The following is an 18038-nucleotide window of genomic DNA, read 5'->3' as shown; positions in this document are numbered from 1 at the left end:
TTCCAGATACATCGAATAAAATTGACAGAATCTAAGTGTCAGAGTGAATATTTTTTTTTATCAACATCCTTTGTCTGATACATCAAATAAAATTGACAAAATCTAAATATCAGAATGAATAAATGCTTTAACAACATCCTTTATAGGATATGTCGGATAAAATTGACAAAATCTAAGTATCAGAGTGACTAACTTCTATATCAACAACCTTTTCTCGGATACATAGGAAAAAGTTGGCAAAATCTAAGTGTTAGACTGAATAAATTGTTTTTTATTAACATCTTTTGTCAGATACATCTGATAAAATTGACAGAATCTAAGTCTCAGAGTGAATAATTTTTTTTATCAACATCCTTTGTCAGATACATCAAATAAAATTGACAAAATCTAAATTTCAGAATGAATAAATGCTTTAACAACATCCTTTATCGGATATGTTGGATAAAATTGACAAAATTTAACTATCAGGGTGACTAAATTCTATATCAACATCCTTTTCTTGGATACATAGGATCAAATTGACAAAATATAAGTGTCAGAGTGAATAAATTTTATTTTATCAACATCCTTCGTCCGACACATCGGAAAGAATTGAAAAAATCTAAGTATCAGAGGGAATAAATTCATTATCAACATCCTTTGTCGGATATGTCTGATAAAATTTAAAAAATCTAAGCATTAGTGAATAATTTTTTTTAAAACAACATCCTTTGCCAGATACATCGAATAAAATTGATAAAATATAAGTGTCAGAGTGAATAATTTTTTTATCAACATCCTTTGTCAGATACATCAAATAAAATTGACAAAATCTAAATTTCAGATGAATAAATGCTTTAACAGCATCCTTTATCGGATATGTCGGATAAAACTGACAAACTCTAAGTATCAGAGTGACTAAATTCTATATCAACATCCTTTTCTCGGATAGATAGGATAAAATTGACAGAATTTAAGTGTCAGAGTGAATAATTTTTTTTATCAACATCCTTTGTCAGATACATCAAATAAAATTGAAAAAATCTAAACTTCAGAATGAATAAATTCATTATCAACATCCTTTGTCGGATATGTCGGATAAAATTGACAAAATCTAAGTATCAGAGTGAATAATTTTTTTACAAACATCCTTTGCCAGATAGATCGAATAAAATTGATAAAATATAAGTGTCAGAGTGAATAAATTTTTTTATTAACATCCTTTGTCAGATACATCAAATAAAATTGACAAAATCTAAATTTCAGAATGAATAAATGCTTTAACAACATCCTTTATCGGACATGTCAGAAAAAATTGACAAAATCTAAGTTTCAGAGTGACTAAATTCTATGTCAACATCCTTTTCGGATACATAGGATAAAATTGACAAATTCTAAGTGTTAGAGTGGATAAATTTTTTTTATCAAAATCCTTTGACAGATACATCGGATAAAATTGACAAAATCTAAATTTCAGAATGAATAAATTCATTATCAACATCCTTTGTCGGATATGTCGGATAAAATTGACAAAATCTAAGTATCAGAGCGAGTAATTTTTTTTATCAACATCCTTTGCCAGATACATCGAATAAAATTGATAAAATATAAGTATCAGAGTGAATAATTTTTTTTATCAACATCCTTTGTCAGATACATCAAATAAAATTGACAAAATCTAAATTTCAGAATGAATAAATGCTTTAAAAACATCCTTTATCGGATATGTCGGATAAAATTGACAAAATCTAAGTATCCGAGTGACTAAACTCTATATCAACATCCTTTTCTCGGATACATAGGATAAAATTCACAAATTCTAAGTGTTAGAGTGAATAAATTTTTTTTATCAACATCCTTTGCCAGATAAATTGAATAAAATTGGCCGAATTTAAATAACAGATTGAATAAATTCATAATCAAGATACTTTTTGGGATACGTTAGATAAAATTGACGAAATCGAAGTTTCCGAGTGAATAATTTTTTTTAACAACGCACTTTGTCCGATGCATCGAATAAAATTGATAAAATATAAGTGTCAGAGTGAACAAGCTTTTTTTATCAACATCCTTTGTCAGATACATCGAATAAAAATTGACAAAATCAAAATATCAGAATGAATAAATGCTTTAACAACACCCTTTATCGAATATGTTGGATAAAATTGACAAAATCTAAGTATCAGTGTGATTAAATTCTACATCAACATCTTTTTTTGGATACATAGATTAAAATTGACAAAATCTAAGTGTCAGAGTGAATGAATTCATTATCAACATCCGTTGTCGGATATGTCGGATAAAATTGATAAAATCTAAGTATCAGAGTGATTAAATTACATATCAACATCATTTTCTGGGATACATGGGATAAAATTGACAAAATCTAAGTATCAGAGTCAATAAATTCTTTATCAGCATCCTTTAAATACATTATCAACATCATTTGTCGGCTATATCGGAAACAATTGACAAAATTTAAGTATCAGATTGATTAAATTCTATATCAACATCCCTTTCTCGGGAACATGGGATAAAATTGACAAAATCTATGTATCAGATTGATTAAATTCTATATAAACATCCCTTTCTCGGGTACATGGGATAAAATTAACAAAATATAAGTATCAGAGTGAATAATTTATTTTTTATCAACAACTTTTATCAGTTACAACTATTATAATTAACAAAATCTAAATATCATAGTGAATAAATGCTTTTTCAGCATCCTTTGTCGGATATGTTGAATATAATTGATAAAATATAAATTTCAGAATGAATAAATGTTTTAACAACATCCTTCGCCGGATAAGTTGGATAAAATAGACAGAATCTAAGTATCAGAGTTATTAAATTCTATATCAACATCCCTTTCTCGGATACATTGAATAAAATTGACAAAACCTAAGTATCAGAGTGAATAAAATCATTATCAACATCCTTTGTCGGATTTATCGAATAAAACTGACAGAATCTAAGTATCAGAGTGATTAAATTCCATATCATAATCACTTTCTCGGATACAAGGGATAAAATTGACAAAATCTAAATATCAGAGTGAATAAATGGTTTATCAACATCCTTGAAATGCATTATCAACATCATTTGTCAGCCATATCGGATAAAATTGACAAAATCTAAGTCTCAGATTTATTAAAGTCTATATCAACATCCCTTTCTCGAATACTTGGGATAAACTTGACAAAATCTATGTATCAAAGGTATTAAATTCTCTATAAACATCCCTTCTTCAGATACATGGAATAGAATCGACAAAATCTAAGTATCAGAGTGAATAAGTGTTTTATCAATATCTCTTAAATGCATTATCAACATCACATGTCAGATACATCGGATAAAATTGACAAAATCTAAGTACCAGAAAGAATAAATTCGTTGTCAAAGTTTTTATCGGATAAATCAGACAACAGTCATAAAATCCAAGTTCTATTCATTTTGACTTCATGCGTCGTTATGTTGAATTTGGGGTAGATTGGTTATAGATGGCAGCATACCCGCTCAGACACACAGTTATAGTGAGAGGGAAATTCAAAAAGTTTAGTTCATTTAGACTTACTTGAACTGGCAGAGCACGTATTAAAATAAGCAAACAACTACACAGACACCAACACATAAATACTGAGTGAGATAAAAATATATAAAGGTACATATATTTAGACACAAAAACCAAGTTAGACATGAAGTGTACCCCGTGGTGGTGAAAGCATATTGAGAGAGATATGCTAAGTCGACATAGCTTTATTTCATTTTTTAAGGTTAATTTAGACTAGGTTAAGTGCGTTCACGTAAAAAAGGATGTTGATAATGAATTTATTCACTCTGATACTTAGATTTTGTCAACTTTGTCTGATGTATCTGGCAAAGGATGTTGATAAAAAAAATTTATTAACTCTAACACTTAGACTTTGTCAATTTTATCCAATGTATCCGAGAAAAGGATGTTGATATAGAATTTAGTCACTCTGATACTTAGATTTTGTCAATTTTATCCGACATATCCGATAAAGCCTGTTGTTAAAGCATTTATTCATTCTGAAATTTAGATTTTGTCAATTATATTTATGTACCTGACAAAGGATGTTGATAAAAAAACTTATTCACTCTGATACTTATATTTTGTCAATTTTATTCTATGTATCTGGCAAAGGATGTTGATAAGAAAAAATTACTCGCTCTGATACTTAGATTTTGTTAATTCTATCCGACATATCCGACAAAGGATGTTGATAATGAATGTATTCATTCTGAAAATTAGATTTTGTCAATTTTATCCGATGTATCTGGCAAAGGATGTTGATAAAAAAATTATTCACTCTAACACTTAGAATTTGTCAATTTTATCATATGCATCCGAGAAAAGGATGTTGATATAGAATTTAGTCACTTTGATACTTAGATTTTGTCAATTTTATCCGACATGTCCGATAAAGGATGTTTTTAAAGCATTTATTCATTCTGAAATTTAGATTTTGTCAATTTTATTTGATGTATCTGCCAAAGGATGTTGATAAAAAAATTTGTTCACTCTGACACTTATATTTTATCAATTTTATTCGACGTATCTGGCAAAGGATGTTGATAAAAAAATTATTCACTCTGATACTTAGATTTTGTTAATTTTATCCGACATATCCGACAAAGGATGTTGATAATGAATGTATTCATTCTGAAAATTAGATTTTGTCAATTTTATCCGATGTATCTGGCAAAGGATGTTGATAAAAAAATTTATTCACTCTAACACTTAGAATTTGTCAATTTTATCATATGCATCCGAGAAAAGGATGTTGATATAGAATTTAGTCACTTTGATACTTAGATTTTGTCAATTTTATCCGACTTGTCCGATAAAGGATGTTTTTAAAGCATTTATTCATTCTGAAATTTAGGTTTTGTCAATTTTATTTGATGTATCTGACAAAGGATGTTGATAAAAAAAATTATTCACTCTGACACTTATATTTTATCAATTTTATTCGATGTATCTGGCAAAGAATGTTGATACAAAAATTATTCACTCTGATACTTAGATTTTGTCAATTTTATCTGACATATCCGACAAAGGAGGTTGATAATGAATTTATTCATTCTGAAATTTAGATTTTGTCAATTTTATTTGATATATCTGACAAAGGATGTTGATAAGAAAATTATTCACTCTAACACTTAAAATTTGACAATTTTATCCTATGTATCCGAGAAAAGGATGTTGATATAGAATTTAGTCACTCTGTTGCTTAGATTTTGTAAATTTTATCCGACATATCCGATAAAATATGTTGTTAAAGCATTTATTCATTCTGAAATTTAGATTTTGTCAATTTTATTTGATGTATCTGACAAAGGATGTTGATAAAAAAATTATTCACTCTGACACTTAGATTCTGTCACTTTTATCCGATGTATCTGACAAAATATTTTGACAAAAAAAAATTATTCACTCTAACACTTAGATTTTGTCAACTTTTTCCTATGTATCCGAGAAATGGATGTTGATATAGAATTTAATCACTCTTATGCTTAGATTTTATGAAATTGCTGTATTGTCTGTCCAGGTAGCGACTTCAATCGATAGTTAATGATACTAAAGAATTTGTTCAATTTTTTTTTCATAATTTCCTGAATTAAATTTCTGTATTGTGTATCCAAGAGGTGAATTCAAGAAAGAGCTTGTTACTTACTTACTTAACAACTTACAGTTTTTTCATAATGACATATCCAACAACGGATTTTGATTAAGAATTTTGTTCATTCTAATAGTATTTTCATGTTGTTTGCAAGCCATTCGTACTATACCTTAAATGCATTCACATATTTCCTTGAAAAAAAAAATTTTGTCAAACATATCCGACATATGATGTTGATAAAGCATTTATCCAGTCTTATACTTAGATTTTGTCAATTTTATCCGATGTATCTGACACAGGATGTTGATAAGAAAATTATTCACTCTTACACTTAGATTTTGTGAATTATATTCGATGTATCTGACAAAAAATGTTGATAAAAAAAAATATTCACTCTGACACTTAGATTTTGTCAATTTTATCCGACATGTCAATTTTAACTGATATATCCGACAAATGATGTTGATAATGCGTTTATTCGCTCTGGTTATATATTCGATAAAGGATGCTGACGAAGCATTTATTCACTCTGATACTTAGATTTTGTCAATTATATTCGATATATCTGACAATAGATGTTGATATAAAAAAAATTATTCACTCTTACGCTTAGATTTTTTCAATTTTATCTGATATATTCGAGAAAGGGTTGTTGATATAGAATTTAATTAATCCGATACTTGGATTTTGTCAATTTTATCCCATGTATTCAAGAATGGGTTGTTGATATAGAATTTAATCAAACTGATCCTTAGATTTTGTCAATTTTATCCGATATACCCAACAAATGATGTTGATAATGCATTTAGAGGATGTTGATAAAGCATTTATTCACTCTGATACTTAGATTTTATCAATTTTATCCATGTATCCGAGAAAGGGATGGTGATATAGAATTTAATCACTCTGATACTTAGATTTTATCCGAGATATCCAACAAAGGATGCTGATAAAGCGTTTAATCACTCTGAAACTTAGATTTTGTCAATTTTATCCGTCATATCCGACAAATGATATTGATAAAGCATTTATTCAATCTGATACTTAGATTTTGTCAATTTTATCCAGCATATCCGACAAAGGATGCACATTTTCAATCCGTTCCATAAAATAGTTTACCATGTTCTCTCTTGATATTGTAGTTATTGTCTTCTCTTAGTTCGTAATCAGTAGAATAATCATTATTCCATTTTGAGTCATACACAATTTTTACTGGTGTTTCATCGACAGGCTCAACATGCTTTCCGTCTTTGGTATTATTTGGTTCATTGACTGTTTGATCAATGGAAGTAACGTTTGCTGGTACTTTGTTTTTCATCGATTCATCTTTATATTCCATAGTAATATTTTCTACCAACGCCCTTTTTATTATTCTGGTAATTTCACTGTCTATTATCACATTATTTTTACACAGGTAACAGTTTCGGCATGTAGACAAGATATAGTTTATGATATTATTAGAAGAGTAGGCCTTTTTTTTATCTTCCGTTGAATGCTAAAACCCCAAAGCTGACGATAGGATGTATCAGTAGGTAATGTGTTACCTGCAACAGTACCAAGGAGTTGTTATCTATCATCAACGATTATTTTTATGTTGGCATTCTCTTTGAGCGCAATCATCTCTGGAGATCTCAATCTTGCATATCCACCAACATAAGAGTTGAATTTTTCGGTACTCCAAAGAAATTGAATTCCTTACTGTCATGACAATGCATGCATACATTTCCAATAGTGCTACCACTTGTACTTGTTTCATTGTTTAAATACTTCTCCTTGTCGGCATCCAATGCTACAATAACATTGTCATGTGAACACACTTTATTAAAATGCTCCATCTTCACTTTTTTAAAGATATGACTTATATGTTTGTCGTTCCATCGCGTAGAAAAATAATGATTTGATATATGCAATAAACTAGATAGTGTCGATAACCAGCCATAAAGTACCAGTGGGAAAGCTGCATCGTGTCTCTGAGCAAGCATAGAGTACAATTGTTAGAGCTGTAAGCATATTTTATGTCATTTTAAGATACATAAAAAAAAGGTGAATAATTTCGAAGTCCAATAAAACAAATTTTAGTCCAATAAAAAAAGTGCTACTACAAACATTATTTTTCTAATAGTAAAGGTCATGACTAAAATGTCTATACCATTCTTATTTTGAGTTTGGAAAATATTAAATGTGATTTTTTTTTTTTTGAAGTATGTTTCATCTCATTCGAAGACATGTAAAAAAAAGTTGAAAAAATATATCATGTTAAACAAAAATAGTAAAAAAAGTAAAAAAAAATTAAAAAAAAATAAAAAAAAATGGGGGGAGGGGGCCAAAACGTTGGAGGGGAGGGGGCTCCCTTCGAGTATGGGGATAGGGGACCTTTGGGGGGTTGATGTCTCTGCTGGTTAGGGTCGTTGGTGCTTATGATCCTTGATGGTTCGTACTCACATACACCTTACTACTTGATTTGCAAGGATTTGTAAGGTTTGTTTTGAATTTCATTATTAAAATTCTTTTATTTCAATCTACATCTCTCTTAGTATAAACTTTTTAGTATACTAAAACGTTAGACCCTATTTTAAACTGACAACACTGTCCAAGCGCTACATGATTATTATATGGAACATATAAAAGAAGTAAAGCTATCCATTATTAAAATTCTTTTCTTGCCATCTACATCTCTCTTAGTATCATTTTTTTAGTATACTATAACGCTAGACTCTATTTTAAACTGACAACACTGTTCAAACGCCACTTATGTATTATACGGCATGCATCAATGAAGTAGTGCCATCCATCACAAAGATTCATTTTCCCCCATCGAAATGGCTGTAAGTTTCCAGTCTTTAGTGTACTATAACGTTAAACTCTATTTTTAGTTGACAACAATGCTCGAACACCAATTGCGTATTATACAGAGCACATTGAAGAACTAAAGCTAGGTCAAGTCATAAGACCATTTTATCATCGTTAACCATTTCCATAGATTAATATTGTTCCAAATTTATAATAAATAAGCTATGAGTTAACATGCTCTTCGGGGTTACCTTTACTGCTAATCACTTTAAACCTTTGTCTCCATCTTCATACGATCCAATCACTAATTAGAATCATTCAGGCTCCTATTATTCAAACATTAATTAATATCATTCATAGAGTCCAATTCGCAAATGCTAAACCTTTTTTTTGCAAATAGAGTTATTTTTTTGGTAAATGATTCAACAGCATATGGCATCAATTCTAGACATATTGCATTCTGAATCAAACTCGATGAGATGCCTTTAATCTAGAGGTTATCAAATTCTTTGACAGGGTCTACTCACTCTCTTTGAAAAGGTTGATAATTTCTTGTTTCTGGTTAAAAAAAAAAATTTATGATGAAAGTGCTTCAAAAACCAGTCTGGTCGCTTTTTGCAATGTGCAGGTCAAACTGCACTGTATATTCATGCCTCAGGTGTAAGTTTCCATGTAAGTTCAGTGGTAATTACTGCGATACTACTGATTCGGCCTGGTAGCACCATCGTGAAGCACTAAATAATACAAAAAATGGCACTTTTCGTTGCCACTTCGCGAGCTAAAAGGTCGGGATTAAAAGGGTATCATATAATAAAAAGGGTACCAGGATAAGAAAAGGTTAAACATCCTTAACTGGAGGTCTACAGCTTCCCTAATGTAAAATTTCCATCCTGCCTCCTTATTAAATGGCAACTAAAAAACACGTTCTGAAAAAAAACTGTCAATTGAAAAAACTTAATTACAATTGGTCCCAACGAAAAATTGGTTCATTAGAAAGTTCAAGGATGTCTTAACAATAAAAGTTAATAACGAAAACAATATTAGGGTAATTTCCTAAAATAGCTTTAAATACTAAAATCACTTTTTTATTCTTTATATCTCTCCCGCACTAGCGGGGTGCTAACAAATGATAGCCTACCTACATGTGTATGCTTAGCATACATTTTTCTTAACAGCACCAACATGAGGTGTTATATAGTCTCCCTTATGAATGCCACCTCCTCCCAGTCTCCTTAGTAATTAAAAATAAAAAATCGAGTTAAAAAAAACTACCAAGTGAATTTTTTTTACTCAAATTCAAAACCTATTTAGGTATAATAAGGAATGCTTTTTGCATCTATTTTAACAGTATAGGTAAAATACTCAAACCCAGTTTTGGGAATTTCAAAAAAACTTGAAACCCTAATATGTCAATTTGTTTTTTCACCAGCACTAGCACAACACAGAGACATTGCAAGAACTTTGAAATGTGTAATCATGCGAGTTTTCAAAAATAGGGTTTTTTTTCCTCGACATCGTCTAAGCTTGCATGAACTGAATACTGATTTTGACGTCACAAGCAGGTCTGTCAGGCAGGGGTGGAAAAAGGCATACCCCTGACTTCTGGTACTGTTCTTTGTTTAACCTTGTATTTTTAACAATAGCATGATATTAATGGTCAATTCTCCTAAAATGTTGAAGTCCGAGAAGCAAAAATAATTAAAGTATCTTTTTTCTGAGAAACACAAAAGTCTTTGCAGCATTACGACATAAAAATTACATTTATAATAATACGAATTTTCGTAGATTATATCGACTACACATATTTTAATGTCCATCACTTTTCTAAAATCTGTAAAAACTTCAAATAGGACAATACTTCATATAAAATCAAACTTTTATTTAGAACTCCTCAAAGTAATAGGTAAAATGTAATAAGTGAAATTTTTAGCTCCCCTCCCTTGGACTCCTTATGTGACAAATTTGCAGATTTTCTTCAGGGAAAGTTTAATTGAGCTGTGGAGTAAAACTTACATTTATTACCCTATTTAGCAAAACATCATGTTGAACTCTATAGTTTCTTCAGTTTAAACAAAGATGTTTTCTCAAGGTTTATTTTATATATTTTTCAAACCTAAAGCCGAACGAAAATTAATAAAGGAAAAACAACAACAAAGTTTTCTGGTGTAAGAGCGAAGTTGAAACTTAAAACAAACAAAATCATTGCTTCACTGTTTATACAACATATGTCTGAAAAACGAACTATTCGAATAAAATGACTTTTGATATTTCCTGTATTTGTGAAATTCTGAAAAAACTAGCATTTTACTGAAAACACAGCAAAACAGGATTAGGAGCAGAAAAACCCTAACTAACCTGCAGAAAATAAAAAACACATTTATAAGGCTTTCAATAGTCTTTTACAGGCCAGGATATCAATAAATTTTAATATAAAATTTAATTTTCAAAGTAGACTCAAATACCCACAGTTTTCATTAAATTACTAATTTTTCACAATTTCCCAAATACATGGAAATACCACAAGCCAATTGATTTTAAATAGTTTTTTAGATATATGTTGTATAAACTGTGAAGCGAATAATTTTGTTCGTTCTAAGTTAAGTCTTCAATCTTTACTTTCATCGAAAAAACTTCTGTTTTTCTGATTTTTTAAGTAATTTTACTAAGAGCTAATATTCGATATAAAAAGGGCAGATTTTCGATCTAGGGACCTTTAGGCAAAATGATTTAAATCAGCCTTAAGGTGACTTAAGGCTTAAGGTACTTAAGACCAATGGGTACATCATTTTTACTTATTATGTTAATTCCCTTATGATTCCCCTTAAAGTTGATAAGGCAGTAATTAACTTAGTATGATTAAATAAATAACCAGAATATATTAGAATTTTCTAGATTAATATAGCTAATTAGTTAATATGACCATATATTATAATATGTTAATTTTACTACAAATATTATAAATTTACTTAATTAAGAGATTTTGTTTTCTCCTATTATAATTTTACTACTCACAGTTTTATTTACTAGGCAACGCTGGGCTTCTTTATTCAGCTCTTCGAATTGGCATCCATTTTCAATCCAAGTGGCGTTGCTCCAAGAACATGAACGTTCATCAGTACAATTTTGACAAGGTAAATACCATCTACCTAAATAATGACAAAAAAGGGAGACATGAGAAAAGAATTTAAGGAATTAGCGTCTATTCGAATTGCAATTGAGTTTTTTATTTTCTAAAAATGCCAAATTTTTTGTGCTCCTTTGAGGCAAAAATTAATGGAGTGATAAGGAGAATAATGCTTAATATCCACACAAACAAAACAAACAAAATTTCTAGCAGACGTATACGGTGGAAACTATATCACGATGGGGAGGGGGTAGGTACAACTTTAAAAAAAATCGAAAATAAGCGACCTGTATAGAAATTAAATATAAAACAAGTTTTTTTTTGTAGAAATTAAAAATAAAACAAGTTTTTTTAACTGAAAGTAAAGAGAAACATTAAAACACTAAACGAACAGAAATTTTTCCGCATATAAAGGGTCCCCCTCCCCTCTTAATACCTTGCTCTTTACGGTAAGGCTATTAGCACTTTAAAAAAAAAAGCTTCCGATTTTAATCAAACAAATGTTTCAATGTAAAAATGTTTCAGTAGCTGTTTTAAAGAAATTGGGACAAACAGCCAAACTTTAGCGCAAATAGCAAGGTATTGAGAAGGGGGCAACCCTTCATATGCGGAATAATTTCTGTTAGTTTTGGGTTTTAATGTTGCTCCTTACTTTCAGTTAAAAAAAATTGTTTTTTTGTATTTAATTTCTGATCGGTTTCAAATAATGCCGGTAACTCTGGCTCACCCTCCATGAAAAATGCCCCCTCCCGCACAGGAAACTCTTCTGTGGAAATTTTAATCACCGTAAAAAGCACCCCCCCCCCGTCAAACTCCCCCAGACAGTTCCATCCTCGCTGAAAATCCCACCCCGCGTAAAATTTCTTGCGGACAATTCAGGCTGAAAAATTCTCCTTAGCCTACTTTCATTTGAAAAATTACTTTAATTTCTAATCGGTTTCGTGATCACTCCGGAAATGCGCCTTTCCGTGGAAATTGTTTTCCCAGAAATCAAAACAAGGAGAAAAGAGCCATCGAAGGATAATTCCCCCGGATAATTCTCCTCATGCAAAGTTGGCAAAGAGAAGATAAGACAATTAGAAGGAATTTCGTATAGGAATTCTGTCAAATCCCCCAGTGTAAAATTTCCCCAGGAAAATTCACTCTTCGATAATTTCCCTCCACAATAAAATTCTCCAAGTTGAAATTCACCCCAAGCACAAAATCGCCCCCCCCCCAAAAAAAATGTCTGTATACTTCCCAATAACAAATAATATACGTAAACAATGGACAAATTTTATAACTTACTGGCCTCTCCCACGGACTGTGGGGGGCCATTTTACCCCTAAAGACATTGTTATTGGATCTTTCGACTATACTGAACAACATGACTATCTCAAAGTATTGATCCTCCGAAAAACTTCATTCTAAGACATGTAAAAAAAAGTTGAAATAAAATAATCATGTTAAAATAAATAAACTTCAAAAAAGTATAAAAAATGAAGGAATGGGCCCAAAAAGTTGGGGGGAGGGGCCGGCTCCTTGGAGTTTGGGGAGAGGGGACCTTGAAGGTTGAGGTCCTTGGGGGCTAGGGTTGATGGCTCATACTCATAATCGTCTCACTAGTTGATTTCTAAGGATTTCTAAAGATTGTTCTGAATTTCATTATTAAAATTCTTTTCTTGGCATCTATATCTTTATTAGTATCAACTTTTTATATGGAAAACACTGCTTAAATGGTACTTGTGTATTATACAGAACACAGTCGGGAAGTAAAGCTAGGTTAATTCACAATGTCATCTTGTCACCAATGGCTCTATTACTTTCAACGTTTTAGCACACTCCCTTGCCAAAAACAATATTTTATATCGCCCACATCCCATATTGTGTACATGTCTATTATGGCGACCACAGAGTTTCACTCCAAATAATTCCCTTAAAAAGTCAATTAATCTCTGACGTTTCCTTTCATCCCCTATGAAAGTTCTACTTCAAGAATATTCGATAATTAGTTAAGAGGATTTTATAAACGAATCTGGAATCATAACAAACAGTTATTACGTAGTTGGTTTCGACAACTAGACCCCGAAGCCGCGCCGAAAAGTCGGCGGGGCGCCGCCGAAAAAAAACGGCGGCGCGCCGCCGCTGATACTATCGGCGGTGGCGTCACTAATACGCCGCCGTTTTTTTTCTCTCTTTTTTGGTTATCAATATCGACCTCCGGGCTTCAACCGTCATCCCGGCTAATCTGTTTCTTAAAAATAAATACTGTCATCTTGGGCTCGTCATGTATATCGGTTCATAGGAAGGAGAAGAAGAAATTTTTCTTGAAACAAAAATTCTACCTCCCACTTTAAAATTCTGTTCATTTTTCTTTCTGATTTTTCGGATGAAAAGAGGTAGGTAAAAGAGCATTAGGCAATTCAGGATGTTGTCAGAGGCAGGGCTATCGAGCTGTCTAAGTAAAGAACAATGTTGGCACAATGTATTATTTTTTTTTTCCATACCAGGGCAATTCGTATCGAAGGAGTTGTCGTAGAAACTTAAAAAAGGGCTCATTAGATTGGAAATAGGAATAACTAGTGCCATTTTTAATAGTCGAAATTGATTGGAAGGCAGCTAACACCCCTTCCACGCCCATCGTTTCCCCAAACACATACAATCAAAATTTTAAGATAGCCATTTTGTTCAGAGTAACTGATTTCCAGAGAGAAAATATGTTTTTGAGGAGGTTACTCCCCCACAACCCTTAGGGCAAGGGTTTTGTAGTTATGCCCTGGAGGTATATAAGATTGATTTTGGCACAATGCCATTTTTAATAGTCGCAAATGATTGGAAGGCAACTAACACCCCTTCCATGCCCACCATTTCCCGAAACACATACAATCAAAATTTTGAGATAGCCATTTTGTTTAACGTAATTGAAAGTTCTGGAAATTAGGTCTTAGAGGATGACAACCACCCTCACAGCCCTTAGGGTAAGGGTTGTAATTTATGCCCTGGGGGCATATACGGTGTTTATAGAACGCGTTGTCGTAGAAACTCAAAAAGGGATCATTAGTTTGGAAGTCGAAAAGCCTAGTGCCTTTTTTAATAATCGAAAGTGATTGAAAGGCCTGGCATTTTTATAGTAAAGATCGATGTGGGTATAATGTATCATTTTTTTCTGTTGTTGCTGTCTAGACCAGGGCACATCGTATCGAAGGAGTTGTCGTAGGAACTTCGAAAAGGGCTCATTCGATTAAAAAAAGAAAGGGCTGATGTCCTTTTTAATAGTCGAAAGTGACTGGAATGAAACTCATCCCCCTCCCACACCCACCCTCCTATTTGCTTTTATGTTTAAAAAGTAAATGTTGCCTTAAGATTAAATCAAAATGCAGTGTGTTTATGCTAATTCCCAATAAGGCATCTCGGCAGTATCCCAAGAACGACTGAGGGTATTATGTTCAAACTTTTAGGGCTTCTTCTGCTCTTAAAATTTGACCAAATCAAAATAGCGTAAGTTTATCCAAGCCATCAAAGAAAGTAAACAAATTTTTTTGCGAATGTTATCAAGTTTTCCATTTCAGGTTAACTAGAGGAGGTATGAAACTAAATTAAACACTATTATTTGTGTCCAGATTTTTATAAGGGTCTATGTTGTTAAAGTTTGCTGAAAATTGTTTTCCAGCATACAAATAGCAGGCCAAACTATAAATTCTTAAAAAAACGAAAAGATTTAAAGTATGACTTTCTTTTTCCCTGAAAAGACTGTGTCAATATAAAACGAACAGAAATTAATTAAAAAAACTGTTTCCAATAAATAAATTTTTTCAAAGAAAAGTAAAGAACTCCATTAAACCAAAAACGAGCAAAATTAAAATCAAATAATCTACCAAGCGTGAAACTACCACAAATCAGCATCGATAAATAAATGAAACCCAAAACGAACAGAAATTACAATAAATAACCGAGTCAAATTCAAAACAAGCAGAAATTAACATAAGTTGGGCTCAAAACCCCTATGCCTTCCCAAGGCCAGAACATAATTTGTACTTTACTGACGAAAATACAAATGAATATGCATTGTTTGTTTGATATACATATACTGATATTTAGTAACCAAAATGTTAATATTATTTGATTTATTAAAGTTATAAAAGTAAAAACATTTATATTTTTTCAGTAAAGTCCATACTATGTTCTGGCCTTGGGAAGGCATAGGGGTTTTGAGCCCTACTTATGTTAATTTCTGCTCGTTTTGAGTTTGACTCAGTTATTTATTGTTATTTTTGTTCATTTTCGGTTTCATTTATTTATCGATGCTGATTTGCGGTAGTTTCCCGCTTGGTTGATTATCTAGAGCTAGTATAGAAATATATCTATAGAAATGAATTACATTTTTTTTGCACAGTTAGCAGAGCACACTGAAGTTGAAGTATCCTTAAACTTTGACTTGAAACGTTATAGCTTGACCACTTCTTTCAGAAAAGAATTTCTGAGGGTTATTCCGTGTTGATAAGAAAAGAGGGTAAAGGTGCAGTTTAGTTCCTACTGTAGTGTAGGGCGCAGGAGGCCTATGGTGAAGGTGCAGGTTTGTTCTCCCTTATAAAACAACTTATTGCAGCAGATACAAAGAAGAAGCCCATTTGCGGCATTCTGTGGGACCCCAAGGTCCAATGCTAGTATCAGATCCCGCGAGTGGCAGTTTATGCTTGTGAAGTTCTGGCTGTACCGGCCACATGTGCCCCAGCTAAACGGCTTTTTAGCACGACAGGACTGATAGTAACTGGAAAAATATCAATGGCTCCAGGCAGAGTGAACAAACTCACTTTTGTTACATCAATTGTAACTAAAGTGATGTAGCCGCTGATTTAAAATTGTTGGTGTTGTTAAGCCATGGTATCTAATTTGTATACAGCGTTTTTTGATGTTGTTATTTGTTTTGTTTTTTCACTTCCTTTTCGTATGTATTTGATGAACAGGAGATGTTTAAACTTCAAATTTTGAAAGTTATACACACATTAGCCCAAATCATTAACAAGAAGAAAATGACTAAACACGGGATTTTATAGGAACAATGCGATGTAAAACATAAACACAACATAGGTTTCACCGGGTCTAGTGGCTAAAAATGAGAATTCTACTTGGACGGTGAACATAAACTTTCCGCACGGCCCAACAAATTCCTGTTTTGTCATATTGTTCTTGTATGTTTTAGCCAACCATTTAAAAATCCTTACTAAAATCGAGGTTAAACGTGCTTGGTGAAGTGGAATTTTTATTATTATTTTTAATCAGAAAAATCGGCGCGCCGTGGCGCGCCGCCGGTCTAAAATTGGCGGCGCGCCGCACAAAAAATTTCGGCGTGCATGGCGGCGCGCCGCCGCCGAGACTGAATCACACATTTGCCGCCGTCATTTCGGCGTGGTGCGGCTTCGGGGACTATCGATAACATCCTGTTACATATATTCACGATAAATTCATTGACCTAGATATAGGTGTGTGATCTTATTCGTACACGGGTTCTAGTCCTCTGATTGGCTGTCATTTTGTACTGACAGTATTCTAGCTCATTGGAGGTTATCTGCTTGTTAGAAATTAAAAGTTTTTAATGGGTATTACACAATGTTTTCCTGATCACTAAACTAATAAGATTTTTATTGTACTTACGATCACTACACAACTCCACCGATGGTGCACTCAGCATAAGAAATTACACCTCGTGAAACCATATTGTGACCCAAGAAGTGAAAAATGAGTATCCGATAATAATTTCAAAAATCAGAGAATTAAAATACTAAACATTGCTAAGGCACACATTCTGATAACCGACGAATTAGAAGACTTATATTTATTTTATGTCCCATATCCGGCAATACTCACATTATCTGCCTCTTAGAATTTATAACTTTCTAGTTGGTATTACACATTGTTTTCTTGATCAATAAGTTTATAAAAGTTTAAATGTAATAAGTATCAAATCATGACCCGGGGCATCACTAGCCAAAATGTTTAGGGGGGGGAATTAATATTACCTACTGGCTGGTCATTTTTAGTGGCTCATTTTTGTGACATTGCAACTAAAATACTTAATTTGTTTGTTTTTGCCGACTGAGACTAATCTTCTTTCCTTATTTTACGTCACATATTTCCATCAGCCGATTTACCCTAAATACAAAAAAGAAATTTGAGCCAGTAAATTATTGGTGGTTCGTGCCACTATTTTATTTACTCCAATTTTTTACCAGATTGTTGAACACATTGGAGGGGGTATCCCCTCTCTGCCCCATGCGTAGCATCCCTTAGCATGACTTCGCCAATGGTAGATTTAGCCATAATCAATTACAACCCATGAAACTCTATTTTAACAAAGCAAGCAAAAAATGATTATCCGATAAAATTTTTAAAAAATCCAAGGATTTAAAGTACTAAACAAGGATCGACCAAATTTTGATAACTAGCTAATTTGAAGCATCAAAAAGCCTCTTATGCTATGCCCAATAACTGACAAAATATATAATAGCAGCCAAGGCCGT

At 32.2% G+C, this 18038-nt stretch overlaps 1 protein-coding gene across 1 annotated transcript in view; it reads right to left on the bottom strand.

The window, feature by feature from the left end:
* The window catches only part of LOC148944714 (cadherin-like and PC-esterase domain-containing protein 1), a 139983-nt gene that overhangs the window by 81575 nt on the left and 40370 nt on the right, over positions 1-18038 (bottom strand). The window contains exon 2 of the mRNA XM_089100005.1: positions 11430-11563. Within this exon, the coding sequence (XP_088956131.1) occupies positions 11430-11563 (134 nt within the window). The remainder of the gene's footprint in view (positions 1-11429; positions 11564-18038) is intronic.

Source organism: Artemia sp. Qi Xiang Cuo, chromosome 14, assembly GCF_049724085.1.
Source record: "Artemia sp. Qi Xiang Cuo chromosome 14, ASM4972408v1, whole genome shotgun sequence".
Classification (NCBI taxonomy): Eukaryota; Metazoa; Arthropoda; class Branchiopoda; order Anostraca; family Artemiidae; genus Artemia; species Artemia sp. Qi Xiang Cuo.
The sequence above is the reverse complement of the archived record's forward strand: the minus strand, read 5'-3'. Positions and strand labels throughout refer to the sequence as shown.